The sequence below is a fragment of the Sapajus apella genome, unplaced genomic scaffold (assembly GCF_009761245.1).
Source record: "Sapajus apella isolate SASKATOON/1434 unplaced genomic scaffold, GSC_monkey_1.0 scaffold209, whole genome shotgun sequence".
Taxonomy (NCBI): domain Eukaryota; kingdom Metazoa; phylum Chordata; class Mammalia; order Primates; family Cebidae; genus Sapajus; species Sapajus apella.
The window spans coordinates 796,177-819,559 of NW_022437149.1; the positions used below are offsets into that span (position 1 = coordinate 796,177).

The 23,383-nt window shown below is 47.9% G+C and overlaps 1 protein-coding gene across 1 annotated transcript; it reads right to left on the reverse strand.

Annotated features, from left to right (window-relative positions):
• Positions 1 to 663: 663 nt before the first annotated feature.
• FOXJ2 (forkhead box J2) lies at positions 664 to 23,383 on the reverse strand. The gene is made up of 11 exons (XM_032270379.1): positions 22,264 to 23,383; positions 15,779 to 16,125; positions 13,312 to 13,386; positions 11,984 to 12,052; positions 11,662 to 11,802; positions 10,787 to 10,985; positions 7,424 to 7,816; positions 6,935 to 7,036; positions 5,942 to 6,151; positions 4,932 to 5,030; positions 664 to 3,405 (listed from the first exon to the last, which is right to left on the reverse strand). Exons 2-11 carry the CDS (start codon positions 16,109 to 16,111, stop codon positions 3,317 to 3,319), a joined length of 1,710 nt encoding a protein of 569 aa, XP_032126270.1. The 5' UTR covers positions 16,112 to 16,125; positions 22,264 to 23,383; the 3' UTR covers positions 664 to 3,316.

Genomic DNA, 23,383 nt, shown 5'->3' on the forward strand with positions numbered 1-23,383 from the left:
CACCAGGCCTAGCCAGAATCTTTTTTTTTTTTTTTTTTTTTTTTGAGAGAGCGTTTCATTCTTGTCACCCATGCTATAGTGCAATGGCACAGTCTTGGCTCACTGCAACCTCCACCTTCCGGGTTCAAGCGATTCTCCTGCCTCAGCCTCCCAAGTAGCTGGGATTACAGGCATGCACCACCATGATCAGCTAATTTTGTGTTTTTGGTAGAAATGGGGTGTTTTTAGTAGAGTTGATCAGCCTGACCAACCTTTTGCCATGTTGGTCAGGCTGATCTCGAACTCCTGACCTCAGGTGATCCACCACCTTGGCCTCCCAAAGTGCTGGGATTACAGGTGTGAGCCGCCATGCTGGCCCCAAAGTATAATATCTTAAATCTTTATCCTAAAATGCAAGCAAGGTGGGCCTACTCCATACACCAACCTGTAAGGGGTGACTGATTCTCCAATATTCCATCATACTTGATATCATTTGAAAAGAAGAATGTTAAAGACATGCCTTTGATTCTTCTTTCCCATCAATATCACAAAAAAAGTCAGGGTCAACTAATTCAACCAGTGCTGGAAGATGGAGGAGGAATAAAGACCAACTGAAACTAAATTCTTTCACATTTCTATTTTCCTTCCCTGGCCAAAAGAAATTTGAGACCACTACCTGAAAGATAAAACTGTAAACATTCTTTTTTTTTTTTTATTAAGAAAGCATGCAAAAAAACAATGACAACAACTTGTGAGACCAGACGCCCCCTTCCCAGGATGCAGCAATGCAAAGCATTATGGGTGGTGGCACGAAGGACTCACCAAACCAGAAACATGAGGAGCAGGGACTGAGGAGAGAAAGGCGGGGATGGGTGGATCTATACCAAATAATCACTCCTTGTGTCCCTCTCCTCCACTTTCTCGCGTATTTCCTCTTACAGGCAGTGAGCTCCTGCAGTTTTGCACACATCACCCGATACAACAATAATGACTACACTTCGGGTCCGGCAATGCTAGACCAACAAGAAAAGTAGTATTCTTTTCACTTCATGGGGGGGAAGGGGGGAACTGAGGCCCAGAGGGAGTCAGGTGTGCCCTGTGCCATGAAACAAGACTGAGCTTGGTAGAAGGGAGCTGGGATCTCAGGAGGCCTGATGGCCAATCTCCCGTCCCAGACCCAAACTTGAGCTACCCTGGCTCCACACCAGAATTCTTCATGAGACTAGTTTGCGGAAGACACAGATGAACAAGGGGCATTTGTATGTATGATTCAGTTTACCCTTGCAAATCCTGTATGGGTCTGAACAGGAAAAGGGTTTAGAAAAGAGGAGTGATCATTAGCAAAGCGGAGAGCTGATGGGAAGTTGTGTGCAGGACGCACCTTAACTGGAAGGAATAAGGAAGGAAAAGATGCCTAAAATAGGGACACTGGGCAAAGGCATTTTGCCACCCTCTAAGAGAAATTCTCCTTTCCCCAAAGGGAAATATTATATCATACTTCAACCCCACTAAGTGCCCTCCAGCATCATGGGAGATTCAAGCCACTCGCACCCCCATTTCTTTTTTACAAAGGCTTTAAAGAAATAAAGTGCTCTTTAGTTAACTGCCCTATCTTGCCCCTTTACTTCAGCCTCACTGGACTTCTTCAATAAACTCTCACATATAACCCCCTTCCAAAAAAAGGAAAGGGGTGGATGAAAGAAAAAAGCAGGAGAGCAGAAAGCCAAATCTCTCGGAAATCATGGGTAAATAAAATAATATGAACGAAAAGCAGAAATCACAAAGAAAGTGGCCTTGTCTATTCCATACATTTTGTCCCACAGCTTTTCAGCAAGTGAAATAAGGACAGAAGTAAAATTGTTTTTCCCTCTCCTAACTAAAATTCAGCAATTAACATTAAATATACTCTGAGTACTTTGCTACAGTAAATCATGGCCACCCCTTGTAAAAGTAGATGAGTTAGCTCCATACTTTTTTCTGGGGGTCCCCTTTGGCCCTCACTGAACTCTTGCCTCTAGATTATTGACTGTCCTCCACCAATCTCCTTCAGCCCTCAAAAGCCTACTTGCAAAAGCTTCAGCCAGATGATCTGGATTCCAAGGGAAGCACCTTCCTATATATTTAAAGAACTAAAATATTCCCTATCCATTGCCAGCTCCTTTTTCTTCTTCTCATCCTCCTACCACCAACACTAAAGGTTTGGTTCTGCGATGAGAGGTGGGAAAGAGATTCTCATCATGTCTTAGGACACGACAAAACTCAGAGTGATAACAGGTTACTTTTCTTTCTTGAGCATCCCGGACAAATGAGGAAAGAAAAAAGATGGGTAGAAGATGTGAGCAAACAATCAAAGGAGGGCAAACTACTATTTGCTGAATGGGAAAAAGGGATGGGAAGATAATTTGTAAATACAAATAAGAGCCGCAATTAATTTTCAAAGAAAAAACTTTTAAAAAGGCAAAAGAGTTAAGTTGGAATCATCTCCAAGAAGCTAAAACTATGCTGGATGGTTGTCCTCATGCCCTACCATAGAAGCAGAGTCTGGGCTAAAACCAATCCTATCTTCTTAGAGAATGGGCTCAAAATCAGCCAATGGACACTGAAGCAACCATGGCAGAGCACACCCAGTTTCACACTGACTCATATTCCATCTCTTCTAACCCAGGTCCCCAGTTCCACTAGGATTTTAGTGTCACCCTCCTGCACCACCATCGCCACTTTTGCCCTTGATAGGAAACGCAGACTGGCAGAAGTAAGGATTGATAGTATACCTCAGAGGACAGAATTAGCACCATTTTAAAATCTCCAAATTCTTGGCTGCCAAGCAATGTTTCAGACCCTTTCTACTTGATCATGTGGCCTCTCCAGTCCTGGCCTGAAACTGACGGGAACAAAAAATAATTTAGGGCCAAAAGGTGGGATGAGCATTGCGTTTCTCCAAGAGAAAGGTAAACCAGAGTTTGAAACCTTTCTCCGTAGCTATCGTGGCTTCATCGTCCAGCCTGATGATTTTACATTAGCAAGAGGTGAATATGATCCATGGTGTAGGGCCAGGAGACGGCGGACAGTATATAACCAATAATAATAATAATAATATAAGAAGAAGAAGAAAAGAACTGGGGAAAAAACAGGAAGGAAAGGAGAAGAACGAGGCAGGAAAGGGGGTTTATCTTCGGCAGCATCTTGCGGTGGCTTCTCTGACAGAGAAAGAACAAAAAAGAGGATATATGTCTATATACAGATGGGGGTGGGGGAAAGGGAAGGGCTGCGATTGCTCTTTCCCCACTGCCAGACTTCACCGCTCGGCCCTGGGCTGATGTCCACACCCTGTGATGCACTAGGTGATCAAGTCCCAGTCGAAGTCATCAGGGATCTCCTCATTGGCACCAGGAGGTGGCACTGGGGGCCGAGGGACCATATGGTGTGCTGTTAGAAAGAAAGAAAGAGAGTGAAAGCAGAGTAGATGGGAAGCCGTTCCCTCCACCTAGAAGGGCTGTGCTGAGCCCCGGATAATACCATGAAGAAGGGCCTGTGAAGCTATCACCCTCATCAGCTGGAGTTATTTTTGGTTGCAGGTCACCACTTCATTGAAGTCTCAGGAAATAAGCTAAACTACATTCCACAGCAATTAAATATTATACTGCCAGTAAAAATTATACTTCTGAAAACATATAATGATAAAATAACATACAGAAGATAATATCATATGGCTGGGAGCAGTGGCTCATGCCTGTAATTCCAGCACTTTGAGAGGCCAAGATGGGTGGATCACTTGAGGTCAGGAGTTCTAGACCAGACTGGCCAGCATGGTGAAACCCAACCTCTACTAAAAAACAAAAATGAGCCAGACATGGTGGTGGGCACCTGTAATCCCATCCACTCAGGAGGCTGAGGCTCAAGAATCACTTGAACCCGGGAGGCGGAGGTTGCAGAGAGCCAGGATCACGCCACTGGCCACTGTACTCCAGCCTGGGCAACAGAACAAGACTCTGACTGAAACAAACAAACAAACAAACAAACAGAAGATAATACCATATGAAATAGCAGTATAGAAATTTGCATTTATATTAAATGGACAAAGAATACAAAGAGTCAGATGTCACCCCCGAAAATTGAAAACACTTGTGGTTTCAGGCAGAATAACAGTGATTTTTTCCATATGTGTCTAAATGTGAAGGATCTGTTCACTTTGTTCCATCTGTGGCAATTCAGTGTCTCCCTGCCCCACCCTCACTATCAGAGCCAATTCAATCCCAGACCCCTGATTCTGGAGATCAGGTGACAGAAAAGCAGACATGGGCATAAAGCAAGTATGTGTAGATAACAAATTCATTTTATTTGCCTGAGCACATGTTCCATCTAGATTCCAAAGCCACACATAAATGTTGCACGTAGCTATTTTTTGTTTATATGTACGCTTTCACTTCCTTTTACTTATGCAGTCACCAGCTAATTTTAAAGTACATCTAGCTGGGTGCAGTGGCTCATGCCTGTAATCCCAACACTTTGGGAGGCAGAGGCGGGCGATCACTTGCAGTCAGGACTTCAAGGCCAGCCTACCCAACAGGGCAAAACCCCATCTCTACTAAAAATACAAAAATTAGCCAGGCGTGGTGGTGCGTGCCTGTAATCCGCTACTTGGGAGGCTGAGGCAGGAGAATCACTTGAACCCAGGAGGTGGAGGTTGCAGTAAGCCAAGATCACACCACTATACTCCAGCCTGGGCAACAGAGTGAGACTCTGTCTACAATAAATAAATAAGTAAAGTAAATCTGTCTTCTTTAGTCTCCCCTGATATATACCTCCAGAGCAGGTAGCCTTGGGAATTATAAAGGCTCATTCCCTCCTGTCAGATGCAGGCAAAAATACAGAGAATCCCAGCTCAGAGTCAAAGGAAAGCAAAAGAGCTCATCAGATTACCACAGTTTTGAAACAAGCTTCCTGGCTCTTACCTGGGCGATTGTAGCCTGCTGAGTCCTGGGTGGGGATTGGGTACATTGGTGATGGGCCAGGGTAGAGGTGGGGAGCTTGTGGGTGCCCATAAGAGTTCACTGCCAAAGAACAGAAGAGTTACTTGAGCTGGGGGTGGGGTGGGTCACTATACTCAACAAAGCAGGGGGGAAAAGAATACACCCTTGCTCCTATCTTCTTTCTCTCTTCTCTGCCCTGTTCTATAGCTCCTGCAAGCTTGAAGGAATCTGCAGAAGCTACCAGTCCTCACCACTGAGGGTAAAAACAAATGGATACTACAACCGTGAAATCACTAAGATATAAGGATGAAAAATACAGAAACGTAGGGCCGGGTATGGTGGCTCATGCCTGCAATCCCAACACTTTGGGAAGCCAAGGTGGGCAGATCCCTTGAGCCTGGGCAACATGGTGAAACCCCAGCTCTACACAAAATACAAAAAAATTAGCCGGGCATGGTAGCACACACCTGTAGTCCCAGGTACTTGGGAGGCTAAAGTGGGAGGATCACCAGAGCCCAGGAGGTCAGGGTTGCAGTGAGGTGTAATTACACCACTGGACTCCAGAGCCTGGGTGACAAAGCGAGACCTCATCTCAAAAAAAAAAAAAAAGGCAAGAAACAGGAACATTAATGACAACACGTCTTTGATTTCACTAGTTTGAAGATCCTATACATATAGAACCACCATTTCAACTGGTATCATCCAGTTAGGGATTACTGAGCCACAGATTTAAAAGAGAGCCTTTCTGTAACAAATTTCCTCCCTTTTCTTAAGTACCTCTGATCTCCCAAAATCATACAGTATTTCTTTTGCATTTTTCAATTTAGGACTTCACTGACTCAACAGATGTTTGGTCAACTGATAAACTAGTTCCACTGCTCAATTTGGATCACTGCCCATAAAACGCTTTCTCTCTGTTCTCTGTTGTCTTTCTCCTAGCCTTCCTTTTCATCACAGTCTCCACCTCCATGGCAACTTTCCTTGTGCAGTACCTTGGCTCATGGCTGACTCCTGCTTGCCACTGGTGAGGGCACAAGAGTCAGCAATACGGGCAGGGGCTGGTGGCCGGTGGGTACCCCCGTGGGGGGGCACATGGCCAGTCTGAGTAAGGAAGTGGTTGAGGGAGTCACACAGATTGGCAATGTGATGCTGGTCAAGGCTCCAGTTCTTCTGCTCTGCCTGTCGTAGACTCTCCATCAGTTCTACAAAGAGGCAAAAAGCCCCATTAAGACCCAGCCCTATTGCACCATTCCAAACACACCATAAATAATCACCACTGATAACAGGCACTAACAATAACAATTTATATCTTTTAGAGCTCTGCATTTTCCAATTCTCATTCTATTTGATCCCTTATCAAATTCTTTTTTTTTTTTTTTTTTTGAAGTATCATTCTGTCACCCAGGCTAGAGTGCAATGGCACAATCTCAGCTCACTGCAACCTCTGCCTCCTAGGTTCGAGTGATTCTCCTGTCTCAGCCTCCTGAGTAGCTGGGATTACAGGCATGCACCACCACGCCCGGCTAATTTTTTTGTATTTTTGTAGAGACGGGGTTTCACCATGTTGGCCAGGCTGGTCTCGAACTCTTGACCTCAAGTGATCCACCGTGCCCGGCCTCCAAATTCTAATTATAATTTCCATCTTACTGAAGAATACGATAAACTTTCAACGTGACCGAGTGACTCAGCCAAGGTCACACTGTCAGTATCAGTAAGTGGTAACGAAACTACAAAATAGTGGTCCAGGACTTCCGAATTCCTGAGAGCCTTCTCTCTCCCAAAGACAAAATAGACTAGGATAATTTACTGCCATATTTTTAGTTAAAACAAAATTAATTTGAGTTAATTTGAAAATAATGTAAATATCATCCATCTTGCGTAATATGAAAGAAAAACAATGAAAGCCTGAATTCCTGAACTTCATTTAACCACCCGCTTCCGGTTTAGTTTCTACTGGGTTTTCCCTTCATCCTTTGATCACGAACCTGAGAACTGTGACTGCTCAATGCTGGACCAATTGAGCCGATTCACCATCTTGAAGCTCTCCTTTAAAGAGTCAATATTAGAGCACCAGTCAGAAGGAAAGGCTGTAAAGAAGAGGAGAAGGTGGATAATAAGACAGAGTGAGGTATAAGACAGCATCAGCTGTCCCCAGACTGGCTACGTGCAAGTTTCCTGCATCTATACAGATTATCAGTTGCATTTCCTCCCTGGGGGTTCACGACTGGAAAAGCTATCTATGCTTTGGGTACCGCCAGCCTCATAGTCAGGAGAATATGTAAAACAACCTCAATTGATCCAAGAATTCTGTAAGACAGAGCCCTAAATAGTAACTTTGTTCAGATGAGCTCACATGAAGGAGCGAGCTTAAAAGACCCATCATTAACTTGCTAACTAACTGCACTTCCATGCCCGAGTCAGGACAAGGGCATCATCCAGCCCTCCTCTAGATCACTCTGCACCTCCATACTCACCAAAGCCAGTGCTGTTGATGGGAGCCTGGCCTTGTGCCTGTGGCTGTGGAGGTGGTGGCTGCGGGGCAGGGTGGGAGTGGGGATGGTGCTGATGAGGGTGGTAGCCTCCATGCTGCAGTGGGGGTGGATGCATGGCCATCACGGGGGGAGGCACATAGCCTTCCGCCCCAGCTTGCTTTCCCCCTGGTGGGGTACAACCATCTGGGCTTGGGGTGTGCAGTGGAGGAGCGCCCCCTACAGCTGAGGGGCCCTGGGCAGGTGCCTGCTGCTGCTGTGGCTGGGGTTGCTGGGGCGGTGGCTGTGGCGGCGGCTGCTGTTGAGGTGGCGGCGGCTGCTGCTGATACATGTAGTAGTTGTTCGAGGGTGGGATGTCACCCAGGAGAGACGAGAAGCCTGCAAGTGGGGAGGAAGCAGGCAAGTGACGTAAGCAATGAGATGGGAAGTCTCAGGCTGAAACTGTGGAGTTAAAAGGATAAGGATGTTTTAGGGGCCGGGCGCGGTGGCTCACGCCTGTAATCCCAGCACTGTGGGAGGCCGAGGCGGGTGGATCACGAGGTCAAGAGATCGAGACCATCCTGGTCAACATGGTGAAACCCCGTCTCTACTAAAAATACAAAACATTAGCTGGGCATGGTGGCGTGCGCCTGTAATCCCAGCTACTCAGGAGGCTGAGGCAGGAGAATTGCCTGAGCCCAGGAGGCGGAGGTTGTGGTGAGCCGAGATCACGCCATTGCACTCCAGCCTGGGTAACAAGGGTGAAACTCCGTCTCAAAAAAAAAAAAGAATGTTTTAGGGCAGCAAGGATCCCTGTGGCCCTCCTGGCAGGTGCAAGAGATAAGAGGGCACTTAGATTAGAGGAGGGCCCTGACAGTGTGGAAACCACTGAAATCCTACTAAAAAGCTCAGTGTGCAGCTTTTAATGCTACTTCTCAGAGATTTGGGTGTAGGCCTGAAATCAGTTTCCCAGCAGGTGAACTTTAAAAAGGAAGCCATCCCTGGTCATCTAGTGTTTAGGGGAAGAAAAAAAAAAGAAATCAGAAACAAAACAAAGCCATTGGTCATCTACCGTCTGCTCTTCCATATTTCCTCTACACTCTGCTACTGCCAACTCCGTCCTGTATTCTCTACAAACAAATGCAGCTTGACTGAGAAGCAGAGATGGGACGGAGTTATTTCTCAAGCAGACAGGCTGGGAGGAACAAAAGTCTAAGCCTAGGGTCTTTCAGTCACAATAAAACTTGAGTGAACGCTAGCCTGTCCTCACTCGATCTAATTTTTTACTTTATTTTACTTTATTTTTTACTTTATTTCTGACAGTTTCTTGAGTTCCTACCTCCAGTCAACCAACCACCTGGGTTGGATTTATTTCTCAAGCAAATGCTACAGTCTTGGAACACAAGTCTAGAAATTGATCCCCTGGGATATACAAGAAGAAATTCATGAAAATTAAGATAAGTTTCCCAAAAAGTGACTCCTAACCAGTTTTTATCATTCCATTCAGCCCCTGCTGCCAATGAAGAGCCACTGCACAGAACAAGAAGGTCCAATTCCTCACCTGAAGTCAACCTCAAAACCTTAGAAGTCTCTACGTTATTTAAAAAATGCACACACAGGAACTGCAGAGGGATGAACCAGATGTTCTCTCAAGAGGCTTCCCAATAAAAACTTTAATTCATTCTCACATGATAATTAGGGAAATGTGCAGGGACAAGATACTAGCTGATATTAAGAATGTATAGTCGGCCGAGCGCGGTGGCTCACGCCTGTAATCCCAGCACTTTGGGAGGCCGAGGCGGGTGGATCACGAGGTCAAGAGATCGAGACCATCCTGGTCAACATGGTGAAACCCCGTCTCTACTAAAACTACAAAAAATTAGCTGGGCATGGTGGCACGTGCCTGTAATCCCAGCTACTCAGGAGGCTGAGGCAGGAGAATTGCCTGAACCCAGGAGGCGGAGGTTGCGGTGAGCCGAGATCGTGCCATTGCACTCCAGCCTGGGTAACAAGAGCGAAACTCCGTACCAAAAAAGAAAAAAAAAAAAAAGAATGTATAGTCAATTATGTTAGGAGTGATAATGTCATAGTACACAACCAAAAGAAAAGTCATCATTTAGGGATATATATCAAAATTGTATTTATGGGTGGAATGACATGGTATATGTGAATTCCATTAGATTACTCCAATTTTTAGAAGGTTCAGTGGTAAACAAAACAAGCCTAGTAAAATACTAATAACTGTTAAAGTTAGGTGATGGAACACAGGGCTTTCTTATATTTTTCTCCACACTTTTGCGTATGTTGGCAATTTTTCACAGTAAAAGTAACATAAATATAAATACACTGAAATGTCAAATTTTTCACAATGAAACGCAGGGATTCCTGGGGAGCGGGTACTGCTACTGCTACTGCCCCCTAGTGGTCATCCTTCAAATGACTCGCTTGCAGCCATAAAATCACTGCCATTAGTTCTGGAAGGGGCAATCCTCCAACTGACTTTCTGAGGCAAATAACCTAGCTTGCCTCCTGAAACAGCTGTATTTGCACAAGGACAGATGAGCTCGCTCAGCTCCAAACAGTTTTAGTTCATGAAATATTTCCTCTGAGTAGTGATATCTCTCTTTTTGTTAAAAACAAGAAATATGGGCCAGGCGCAGTGGCTCACACCTGTAATCCCAGCATTTTGGGAGGCCGAGGAGAGCTGATCATCTGAGGTCAGGAATTCGAGACCAGCCTGGCTAACATGGTGAAATCCCATCGGTACCAAAAAAATACAAAAATTAGCTGGGCATGGTAGTGGGCACCTGTAATCCCAACTACTCAGAAGGCTGAGAGTAGAATCACTTGAACCCAGGAAGTGGAGGTTACAGTGAACCAAGATCTCGACACTGCTCTCCAGCCTGGGCAAAAAACAGCAAAACTCTGCCGAAAAGAAATAAAAGAAAAGAACTGAAAAGAAAAGAAGAAAGAAATATGGCCCGGCACGATGGCTTACACCTGTAATCCCAGCACCTTGGGAGGCCAAGGCAGGTGAATGCCTTGAGGTCAGGAGTTCAAGACCAGCCCGGCCAACATGGTGAAACCCTGTCTCTTCTAAAATTACAAAAATTAGCCGGGCTTAGTGGCACGTGCCTGTACTGCCAGCTGCTTGGGAGGTTGAAGTGAAAGAATCACTTGAACCCAGGAGCCAGAGGTTGCAGTGAGCCATGATTGCGCCACTGCACTCCAGGCTGGTCAACAGAGTGAGACCCTGTCACACACAAAAAAAAATTAAAATTAAAAAAATAAGAGAAAAAAAGGAAATATCACCACTTGTTCAACAAGATAAAAAAAGTCTCCACGCACCCATCCCAACTCCAGACTCACCGTGCTGAGAGGAGGAAGAGGACTTCTCCAGCATGGATTTATAGAGGTTGCGGAAGGACCAGCTTAGATCCTGAAAGTTGATCTCTGAGTAGGAGAATTTAAAGTCATGGTTGGTGTTATAGAGGGGAGGAGGACCCTCAGCACTTTCTCGGCCGGAAGCCCCTGCTGCCACTGCTCCGTCATCCACAGATCCTGTGCCCTGCAAAAACAGGTAAGAAATGCCTGAGCTGAAGCACCAATACAACCCTCAGTGGTCAGCAGGCTCTCCTGCCTGTCCTCTTACCCTCTCCTAGCTCTTCACTAACCCAGCATCATTCTCTCCTTCTTTTCTCATTGGGTCTTATCTGGGATCTACCCTCTTTCTCTCCTCAGTCTCCATTTCTTCTTTCTGTTTGTTTGTTTCTGAGGCAGGGCGTCACTCCGTCACCCAGGCTGGAGTGTGATGGCATGATTTCAGCTCACTGCAACCTCCACCTCCCGGGTTCAAGTGATTCTCGTGCCTCAGCCTCCCAAGTAGCAGGGACTACAGCTGCAAGCCACCATGCCCAGCTAATTTTTGTATTTTTAGTAGAGATGGGGTTTTGTCATGTTGGCTAGGCTGGTCTCAAGCCCCTGGATTCAATGATCCACCTGCCTCGACCTCTCAAAGTGTTGGGATTACAGGCATGAGTCACTGCACCCAGCCTTTTTTTCCCGATCTTTCTCAGAGTTCTGCTATGCTTTTCTCTCTATTTCTCTATTTCCCTCTTTTGCTTTCCCCTTCTTTCTCAATTTACCTGCCTCATATATCACAGATACTCAATTCATAATTCTGAATGAGACATATGAATCTATTCACCACCCATCCCATGACCCCTGCCGTATCTGCTTCCTACCTGGCTGTAGCTAGCAATAGATGCGGGGCTCTGAAGTGACATCTGCGGATTCCCCTCGGGAGGCAGTGAGGCTTCTCCACTCCCTGGAATGCCGCCCCGTGGGCTCTTGCTTGCCTCCTGTTCTGGTGAGTCTTGGGACAGCTGAGGGTTGTAAAGAAAAAGAAATCTATAAGCAGAGGCACAACATCCTCCCAAGACCCATGGTTTCCCCTCTGCTGGTATTCCTTCCACCTTTGCCTCTGAAAGGACTGAACATTCACAAGAGAAGGTGGAAGGAGCAGCTGGCTCAGATGCAGCATCTCCCCATGAGCTGGGAACTTACGTCATCATCTGGAGGGTGTCTTCTCTTTCGGGAAATGTCAGGGCAGGTGTCAATTGTCCAGTAGGAACCCTGGAAGGAGATCCCATCCCCACAGAGAACAAAATCATTACATTCAGAACCTCCCGGGGTTCTGGGTGTTAACGAAGAGCAAATTTGTCCTAGAAACTCACTGAGTATGCCAGAGGTACTCGCGTGGCCCAAACACAGGCCTCGACTGCTTTGGAGGGGCAGAACGATGGCATCTAGCTCAAAGAGCTGAAAATGTCCAGACACAGCCCCTCCCTTCCCTTCTGACCTGAGGCAAAACTTGCTTGGACTTTAGCATCCACATCTGTCAAATGGAGAGAATGATCCATCCCTTCTCTTTTATGGGGGAAATACCAGGGACTTTTGTTTAGAGACATTTCTACAAAGGTTATTAAGTCTACCTTTTACATCTAGGAAAAAAGAGTGTCACACAAAAAAGACGGAGCAGGAAAGTCAACTTTACCCCAAGTATTTCTTTTTTTTTGACATGGAGTTTTGCTCTTGTTACCCAGGCTGGAGTGCAGTGGCGCGATCTCGGCTCACCGCAACCTCCGCCTCCTGGGTTCAAGCAATTCTCCTGCCTCAGCCTCCCGAGTAGCTGGGACTACAAGCATGCGCCACCATGCCCAGCTAATTTTTGTATTTTCAGCAGAGACGGGGTTTCACCATGTTGACCAGGATGGTCTCGATCTCTTGACCTCATGATCCACCGGCCTCAGCTTCCCAAAGTGCTGGGATTACAGGCGTGAGCCACCACGCCCGGCCTCTATTTTTTTAAGAAAAGATTTCAGTCTTTTTCCTTTTTTTTCTTTCTGAGATGGAGTTTCACTCTTGTTGTCCAGGCTGGAGTGCAATGGAGCAATCTCAGCTCACTGCAACCTCTGCCTCCCAGGTTCAAGCAATTTTCCTGCCTCAGCCTCCCAAGTAGCTGGGATAACAGGCATGCGCCATCACACCCGGCTAATTTTTTGTATTTTTAGTGAAGACAAGGTCTTACACCATGCTGGCCAGGCTAGTTTCGAACTCCTGACCTCAGATGATCCACCTGCCTCAGCCACCCAAACTGCTGGGATTACAGGCATGAGCCACCACCCCCGGCCTCACAGTCTTTCTTAGTCACCGATTCTACTAGGGGCCCACAAGCTTGACAACCAAGCTCTTCCTCTGAGAAAAAAAAAGATGCTTCTCTAATTAGCATGATTTCCTCTTCTGGATAATTAAAACAGCCACAGGACTCTGGACTATCAACTACTTCACTCTCCTTCCTGCTCCTCCCCTCCATGCTTACAGTAGTATCTCACCTTCCCAGGGTCATCCCGAGGTCTGGGCACCTTCCGGAAGCACTTGTTGAGAGAAAGGTTGTGCCGTATTGAATTCTGGGGATGCAGAGAAGCAAGTTAGACCTGAGCATTGTGCAGAGCAGAAAATTTTCCAACAGAACACAGAGGGACACACAAAAAACATAATACACCATGGAGTTCAAGTATCAGGGTAAACTTAGCACCTCTTAAGTACACTGATGGAGGGAATTATGCATCAAATAGCAAAAAGCAAAGAGATAAGAAAAATGCAGGCCTGGCACGGTGGCTCACATCTGTAATCCCAGCACTCTGGGAGGCTGAGACGGGCAGATCACCTGAGGTTGGGAGTTCGAGACCACCCCGACCACCATGGTAAAACTCTGTCTCTACTAAGAATATAAAATTAGCCAGGCGTGGTAGCACAAGCCTGTGATCCCAGTTACTCAGGAGGCTGAGGTAGGAGAATAGCTTGAACCCAGGAGGCAGAGGCTGCGGTAAGATGAGAGATCGCACCATTGCACTCCAGCCTGGGCAACAAGAGCAAAACTCCAAAAACAAGAGAAAGAGAGAAAGAGAGACAAGACAGAGACAGGGAGGGAAGGAGGGAGGGAAGGAAGGAAGGAAGGAAGGAAGGAGCAGAGATTAAGTTGATGGGAGGGAATAGCTATAAATTTGATTACTACCATTTCTGAAAAACTGATTATATAGTTTTTCAATCTTTCTAGCCAACTGACAAGTATACAAATGCCTCACAATCACATCTGCCCAGTTCTCCCCAGTCTACCCTGACACCAAAAGAACAATGCTTTACAACTATTTATATAAATTATGAATGAAAGAAAAACACAGATCACTTTCATTTTCTCAATAGCTCATAGAATGTTCACATTTGAAGGAAAGAAACATTGTATAAGTGTGCTGGGGCCGGGCATGGTGGCTCACACCTGTAATCCCAGCACTTTGGGAGGCCGAGGTGGGCGGATCACCAGAGGTCGCGAGTTCGAGACCAGCCCTTCCAACATGGAGAAACCCCGTCTCTACTAAAAATATAAAATTAGCTGGGCGTGGTGGCACATGCCTGTAATCCCAGCTACTTGGGAGGCTGAGGTAAGAGAATAACTTGAACCTGGGAGGCGGAGGTTGCAGTGAGCCAAGACCATGCCACTGCACTGCAGCCTGGGCAACAAGAGCAAAACTCTGTCTCAAAAAAAAAAAAAAAAAAAAAAAAAAACAGTGTGTTGGGTGAAGTTGGGGGTTATGGTAGCTAGCAGGGACATATTTACAGAGAAAGCTCAATGGGCCAGGCTCATGCCTGTAATTCCAGCATCTTGGGAGGCCAAGATGGAAGGATCACTTGAGTCTAGGAGCTTGAGGCCAGCCTGGGCAACATAGTGAGACCCATTTCTACAAAAATTAAAAAATTTCCTGTTCATGGTGGTGCATGCCTGTAGTCCCAGCTATTCAGGAGGCCAAAGTAGGAAGATTGCCTGAGCCCAGGCTCAAGCCGCAGTAAGCCATGATTGCACCACTACAATCCAGCCTGAGAGACAGGGCAAGACCCTGTTGAAAGAAAGAAGGACAGAAGGAAAGAAAGGAGGAAGGAAAGAGAGAAAGAAAGAAAAGCTAAATGCTTTCAATAGTCTCCAACTCACTACATGGTTTGTATGTCAACTAGTGATTTACGGAGTGAGAGAACTACATATTAAGCTCCCATTCCTACTCAACAATTGACAAATGAGCTGCTGCTCCAAAAAATTGAGCATATCGGCCTTCCTTCTTTGCTTGGGAGAGGAGCCCCTTCTTTTCCATCTCCAGCCAAACAACTTAACTTCTCCTTACTTGCTTGGTAGCCAGCTGTTGGTAAAGAACCTAATTGTATTATTATTTATCTTGGAATGCTGTTTTTCAAAAGATGATGACTGTGCAATGGAGCTATGGAAATCTGATGATCTAGATTAGATTCCTGCCTCTAGGTAGGAAGGGATGATGCCATGCCTTGTACAGTGACTTGAACATCGCAGAATGGCAATAAACATTTGTGAAATGAATGAATATCCTCTTTGAGGGACAGGAAGATAAGAAGGTGTGATGAGTGACGGCGTCCTGCCATGCCCATCACTATACTTAATGGTTTGGAGTTTCCCTAGTATACCTTATAAAAGTTGTTCGGCCGGGCGCGGTGGCTCACGCCTGTAATCCTAACACTTTGGGAGGCCGAGGTGTGTGGATCACCTGAGGTCAGGAGTTCAAGACCAGCCTGGCCATCATGGTGAAACCCCACCTTAAAAAAAAAAAAAAAAAGTTGTTCAACTCTGAAAAAAAGTAGGGGGCAGAACATATGAGATTTTAAATTTTCACATCTTTGAGACAAGCCAGAGTAAACCGAACAGGTTACAGGAAGAAACAAAAGTAAAGGAAAAGGCTGTTGAAGGTTAAACCTAAGCCAAGATTATGGAAGCACTCCCACCTTCCAACCAATGCCAGCATTCTTGTAATAGGGGAAGTTATCACAGATCCAGCGGTAAATCTCGCTGAGGGTCATCTTCTTGGCTGGAGAGGAGTTGATGGCATAGGTGATGAGGGTGGCATAGCTGTATCGTGGCTTGCCATCCTGGTGAACTGCTGCCTCGTCTTTGCTAAGAGTGGCATTAGGATCTGTGGGTGAGCCTGGTGAACACTTGCGGCTGCTCCCGGGAGGCCCAGCCTGGGAAGCACTTCCCAGCTTCTCAATGGTAGCTCGGAGGGTCAGCTGGGGGAGCCAGTCTATGGAGGTGAGGCTACTCTCTAGGTCAGAAGCCATGGTACTTCTGGGTTCTGCAGAGAAGACAAAGAGGCGACGAAAATACTGGAGGCAAGTAATACTCAAATCCTTTTGTTTGAAGGAAGTAAGTTTCTTCCCACCCTCATTCCCATGAGAGACCCATGGCATGGTCTTCCAGCGGGTGTTCCCAGAACCCCCAAGCAGGTCTATCTACCACATGATGAGTGCTAGTTACCCCACATCTTAGTGGGGAGCACTGCCAAGAAGCCTCTCCACGTAGGACTAAAGAGATCAACCTTCACACCAGATTGAGCCATTACCTCAATTCACCCTACTTGCAGCCCTACAACATAGTATTTTTAAACTATGTAGGAATTAGGGTTTTTTAAAAATCCGTGTAGATAGCAGGTAAAATTAGTTAAAGCCCATTCTCCAATCATGTGACACCTGTTATATTTTCATACAACATCCATAGATAGATGGCATGAACGTACAAATAAAGTCTACCAAAATACAAACATACACGGATGAGGCACACACCAACACTTTTAAAGATGTTCCGTATGAGATATGAGCGCTTGCCCTTTTTATCCCACACACAGGTGCACCTGAGGCATATTAGATCTATCCCGGGCATAAATTATATATGACAATCAGCAGACAGACACATCAACAGTGAAGCACATACACAGAGATCACGACTACGTATACAGCATACATCACCACCAGAGCACAAAGTCACACACAGAAGTAACACATCCTGAGTTCACAGCTGCCCTCACACTTTTAAAGCTACCCCTTGCATGCTCCCGCCCACAGACACCAACACCAGGAAGAAGTCATCCACAGGCACCTCCCACCTCTCAGCCTGCTGGGCTTCACCGAGCCAGGGAGACACCCAGCTGTGTGCCTACCGGTTACAATCAGAGAGCCTGGCTAAAAATAGCCACTCTGGGGCTCGAGCTGGCTCCCCTTCTCCGCCCTCCTCTTCCCTCCTTCCTTCCCAGCCAGGCAGGCACGCTCGCTGCACCTCCATGCAAACTCCTGGAGCTGCCAGACCGCCTACGCCTGATGTTTGCACACCCTGCTGCCACCCACACTGCCTGGCGCTCTTGCCAGCAGAGAGGTATAGCTACAGCGATGTCTTGGTGGGGGAAGGTGAAGAATGATGGGTGATATCTGAACTGCAGGGTCTAGAGAGGCTGGCAGGAACCACTAGGTAGCCATTTGGCACTCCCATAGCGCTGATGCCAGCAACCCCCTAAGCACTTGCTGCCTAACAGGTTTGTGCCTGCACAGCCGCCAGGTTCCAGCTAACACTGTCTTCCTCGGTCCCACCAGGGCATTTCTCCTGAGGAGCCAGGACTAGATTGCTTCAAAGTTCAGAATCCTGAACAGAAACACAGGAGGCAAGCGATCTCTAAATCCACCGCCAGATTTATGCACAAGCGTATACATACAAATACAACAGATCTGCACATTTTGCAGTCCAAAGCTCAACAGCAGATAGGACCATGTCCCCCACCCCCTCTCCTGACCCCAGTACATCCTTCAGGGTCTCAGCTCCCTCTTCTATCCTAGGTAGTGATTCTTCTGCCCTTAACCCTTAACGCTTTCTCCTAGGGGTCAGCATTCTAACTCACTCCCTCTCCCTTAAGATCCCACCCACGCAGATGGCAATCTGCATGTGTGCACACGTACCCAGCCCTGTGTTCCTAACCAGCAGCACACACACTCCACAAGGCTGAAGGAAACACCTTAGTGCCTCAGGGGCCGGGGCAGCAAGAGACCCAACTGTGACCAAGAATTGCTTGACAGAAGAAAAGGGGTGGGGTAAGGGGGATGGCCTGTTTATAAATAGCATCATGAAGGCTTTCCTCTTTATCCTTAGCTTCTCTCCCACCACCCTCCTCTTCATCCCACTACCACCTTGCCCTAAACCATGGAAACTTGGAAACTAATAGGAACACTTAATCATTCCAGGAACCTCACACCTTCCAACACTACTAAGTGAAAACCCCCCAGTCCCTGGGCTATAGCAGGGTGCCTGTAGCAGGATCACGGTCCTGCAGCTGGGTCATCCGAGCTGAAGGGTGGCACGCCAGTGAGCAGGTTTCCAACGACCAGGGTCCTCCCAGGTCCTCCCCAGATGGGAGGTCCCTAAATTAGTTCTGCCCCATTCCCTATTATCTCCTACTAAAGATCCCTAGAAAATCTCATCTTAAGAGCACAGAGGCCTTCAGTTAATATTTCTTTCTTTTTTTTTTTTTTTTTTGAGACAGAGTTTCGCTCTTGTTACCCAGGCTGGAGTGCAATGGCGCGATCTCGGCTCACCGCAACTTCCGCCTCCTGGGTTCAGGCAATTCTCCTGCCTCAGCCTCCAGAGTAGCTGGGATTACAGGCACGCGCCACCATGCCCAGCTCATTTTTGTATTTTTTAGTAGAGACGGGGTTTCACCATGTTGACCAGGATGGTCTCGATCTCTTGACCTCGTGATCCACCCGCCTCGGCCTCCCAAAGTGCTGGGATTACAGGCTTGAGCCACCGCGCCCGGCCCAGTTGATATTTTATTTGAAACAACTTTTCCAACATTGGGCAGGGGCATGAGAGTGGATCTAAAGTGTTTATAGGGCTTACAGAACCCATTTGGCACATGCCAATCATAGTGAGTTCCTGAAAGGGAAGCACTCTCAGCCCTTTGCAAGCTGCTCTATGCCCTTCCCTACCCTTACCCCAGCACCAGGTTAGGACCCTGAGGTTAAATTTAACCTGTCTCCAGCCCCCTTCCAGTCTGCTCTCCAGACACAGCCCCAGCACTCAAAATACATTCAAATCTCACCAGCTACAAGCACCTTGTAGCATCTGATCCTTCTGATCTGTCAGCACCATTCTCCTTTAACCCATCCCACTTCCCGGTTTGTGAAGGGCAGCCCAGCATGTAGGGCCACAGAGACTGAGGTTCCTTGGTTCTATTCCAAACCAAAACCAAATCCTCCTGGACTGTCCCCAACCATCCCTTGCCTCCCCAGTGAAGTCTTTTTTTTTTTTTTTGGAGACGAAGCCTTGCTCTGTAGCCCAGGCTGGAGTGCAATGGCATGATCTTGGCTCACTGCAACCTCCGCCTCCCAGGTTGAAGCAATGTTCCTGCCTCAGCCTCCTGAGTAGCTGGGATTAAAGGCAGGTATCACCATGCCTGGCTAATTTTTATATTTTTAGTAGAGATGGGGTTTCACCATGTTGACCAGGCTGGTCTTGAACTCCTGACCTCAGATGATCCGCCTGTCTCAGCCTCCCAAAGTGCTTGGATTACAGGCATAAGCCACCATGCCCGGCCCCCAATGAAGTCTTGATGCCTCAATTTTCCCCTTCAATAAAAGAGATGAACTAATAAACCCTGCCAAAGCATCGTCCCTGCAGGGAAGTAAATGAAGCTTAATAAGCTTGCGGCTGCCACACATTCCACGCTCCCCAAAATAATGGCACGAGGCTAATGTTCGGGGCTATTATTAGAAAGCCAAACAAGAGGTACTTCCATGTCTCAGTCCAACCAACCTAGTTACCCAGACCTCTCTCTCCAGGTGGGCCTTGTGCCACGGGGCTTGGGCAGAACCTGAGTCAGGCCACATTCTTCTGTGTGTGCTGGAAGACTAAAAGGAAATACCCATAGAAGCTGGGAAAGGCAGCCAAAGGGCAGGCTCCATCACATCCACAGGACGTCTAATGAAGACTACAGAACTGGGAGAAAGGCAGAGAAAAACAGATAGACAGGCATTCTGGGAGTGAAAGGCCGCTCCTGGGTGAAACATGGAAGATCCACAATAACAGGCTCTGTTTTCTTCCCATTTTATCTGAAAGGCCACTAATTGTTCTAATGCCAATGTCAGGTATTAAGGTGTGATACGTTCCTGCCCTGTACAGAATGTCAGAACGAACAGGGCAGTGGAGCACATGAGGAGTTAGGCTGCCCGGGTTTCAATCCCAGCTCCACTATTTTGATTGTTGTAAGGATTACCTTCAGTTAATATTTTTAGAGCGCTTACTAAGTGCTATTTAAGTGTAGCTATAGTTTTTGACTGGGGGAAAAAAGACAACACTAGAAGTTAAAAATTAGCAAACTGACAGACTATAGATACAGGAGTGGAGGCTGCAAGCCTGCAGTGGTTTGCATTACAAAGCCTGCTCTGAGTCCGCAGTGGCTTTCAGGATGTCACACTCTCAAATGTTTCCTTTGGATGCCATCCAGTATTGCTAATGCTAGGATCAGGAAGACTCCAAGAATGAAGGAATGAGGGACCATCCTCTCTTATCTTCCAGGAGAACTAGGTTTAAGGCATGGTTTGGGAAAACACACTCTCTAAACCACAGTTAATCCCACCCAGTAGCCACCTGCTTCTAGCTGATTTGAGAGGCAAGGAGGGTTCAGGAACTCAGCGCAGGCAGGGCCAGTTAAATTGCACGTGGTGTACTTGGAGGTGTGATCCAGTTCACCCTGAGCCATTCAGGCAGGTGCACACCAGCATCTGATGAAGTGCTTTGAAAGAAACAGGGCTGCTGTTAACTAGAGTGGCCTCTTTTGTAAAAGGTGGGGGAGGGAGTTCTGGAGTTAGGAGTCAAGGATCCTCATCCTTTTGAGACTAGAGGTATCAGCAGTGAAGCTCTCTTATTGGTCCTAGAAGAAATGATCCCAACCTGAGACTGGGCTTCCCTCCTGCTTAAAGAACTGTCCTGTAGACAGTCATGAGGGCTCCCACTGCCCCGGGGAGGCCGAGCCTTTCTCCTCAGGTGGTGCAGGGGCACCTGCTTCCAAAGGCTCACCAGAAACATACAATTCTAGGTAACCGAAGTATAGTCTGAAAAGCTCATAAGTACCTGTCTCCACACACATACCCACTCGAAACAGAGAGAGCCACACTCACCTGAATTAAGAAGTATGTGCATGTTGTCCTACTGCACAGCCGCACAAACCTGTGCCCTATCTCCTATACCACATGAACAGGTAACTTCCAAGACAAGTGAATGTACTCAGGAACTCAGGCAGACCTGACCCATACCCCAGAGAGAGGAGAAAATATGAAAACCCAAGTCAGATGAAGCCTCCTTCACAACTTGGCCTTGCTGTGAGAAAGAAGATAGGGTATCTGCTAATGGCAAGGCAGGAAAGCAGACACCCAGCTAGTGACCTCTCCTAAAAGCAGCCCAGGCTTCACAGGGAGGATTTCCTGGTACCCTTTTCCTGCTTTTTCTGAAGATTCTGGACTTTGATAATTCCCTAGCTGATGAAAGAAAACTTTAACACAAGGTTCCGGAGACTCAGAACTGAACAAGAAACAGGAAGGGAGAGGATGAGAGTCTTAGGTACTTTTCTGGAAGAAAATTTTATATACTCCTCAAAAGTCAAATCTTCCCAGTGGTCAACTGATTTAGATGGAAGGGGACAGAAGCGGAGCAGCAGCCCTCTTTCCTTCGTATCCAGGATCTAATTTTCCCTGAAGAATTGTGAGCAAAAAACACGAGTGGAGAAGGACACTGGGGCAGCATCAAGGAAGCATTTCACCCCAGGAGTTGGCATTCCCCTGCACACTTTCTGCTCGCCTCAGAACATGTGGGATTTCCATTTTCCCTTTGGATTTTACGGGCAGAGGCATACATCCAGCTAGGAATGGAAATGTTAGGAGAGGAGGCCTCTTCGTGTTGGAGATAGGATGAGTAGGAACAGGTTGCTTTTCTTGTCAAGGGAGTAAGCTGGAGGCAACTAACACCTCTGGCCAATGCGAAGCTGACCTCGGCATGCCCTGGGCAAGCCCAGGATGCCAGATGCCACCATGACTTTGATGAGAGCCCACTCTCCAGGTGAAAAGGCCCCAGGTGAAGAGTGCTATATGCATGTTCTCAAAATGCAGCCGTTTTCTGATATCCCTGTTCCTCAGCAAGAAAACACCCAGTTCCCTAGGGACCTAAAATCAATCCCATTCCTTTAGTCTCCAAACACTAAGAAACCCATTTCTCAGAGCCTCTGCAGCCAGATGTGGGTTCAAATCCAGCAGCTCCCTTGGAACACATTTCCCAGTGGATTTTCTGAGTCATCATCACTCTATCATCCCCACTAGTGAAACCCACGATCCACCATCTCGGCCCCCTGCACCCACTAGTGCCAGACGATGACAGAGAGAAGATGAAAGAAAGCACTGACCTGTCTCCAAGGTTCCCCCGGCAAAGGGAGGGAACCACCTGGTACTGGAGTTCGGGGGTGGAGGGATTCCCCTCTTCAGAGGCAGATGACGGCTCTCATCCTCAGTGGCTCTTCCTGTACTTGGCTGAGCCTCCCAAGTTGGTGAGGGGAACTGGGTCCCCTGAGGATGAGGAGTCAGGGGAGGAGGAGGCGGAGGGGGAGGAGAAGGAGGTCCTACTTGGGGAAGGTGGCACACCCCCCACACCCTGCTTGTTACCCTGGGGAGGAGGGGAGGAGCCTCTCCCAACCAGGAGTTGTCTCCTCCCCCTTGGGGGAGTTCCCCTCCCCCCCAAACTGGATCTTTCTGGGGTGGAGGGCTGTTTCTGTCTGCTGGAGATCTGAGCGGAGGGGCTCTACCCCGTTCCACTGTCTAGGCACGAGGAAGTTGAGGGGGAGGTCTTCCCCTCTCCAGCTGAAAGCCAATTCCTCTTCTTTCCCTGGAGTGGCTTCTGAACGTAAGGACTCCCGTGCCCTGTGAATACTGGGGGGCCGAGGGTGCCTACTCCATAGGCACAGCCCCCTCTCTCTTTGCCTCGAAAGTCCTGAACTGTTGAGAGTGTGTGTTTGGAGGGGCGGAGGCGCGCTAGGGTGGTCTCACTCTGCTTCCCTAAGGAAAGCTCCCCTCTTTCCACTTCTGGGGTCTCCTCCCCGGCCAGTACAGGGGTCTTCCTCGCCTCTAGGCACGAGAGACGCGTCCCCTCCAGGGGTCTCTTCTTTCCCTCGCCCGAGCGGTAAGGGTCTTCTCCGACCGGGGAGAGGTGGCTCGCGTCCCCGCTCCCGCGTCCGCTCCCGGGGTGCCTCCGAGGGTGGGGTTTTCGCACTCCCGGCTCTCCCTGAGCTGGCCTGGGCAGCCCCGTCCGGGAGGCCGCGGCTCGAGACTCCGGTCCCCGCTACTGCGGCGGCAGCGCCTCCTCTAGGGCCGTCCTGTCCGGTGCGCTCCCTTCGGCGCGTGGGGCTCCCCGCGCTGCCACCGCTCGGGCTCCGGCCCGTCCCGGCTCCCGGGGAAGCAGAGGGCGGACGGACAGTGTGAGGGCTCGGCGCGGGCTCGGGCTCGGCGCGGCTCCGCTGCAGGCCCCGGCTC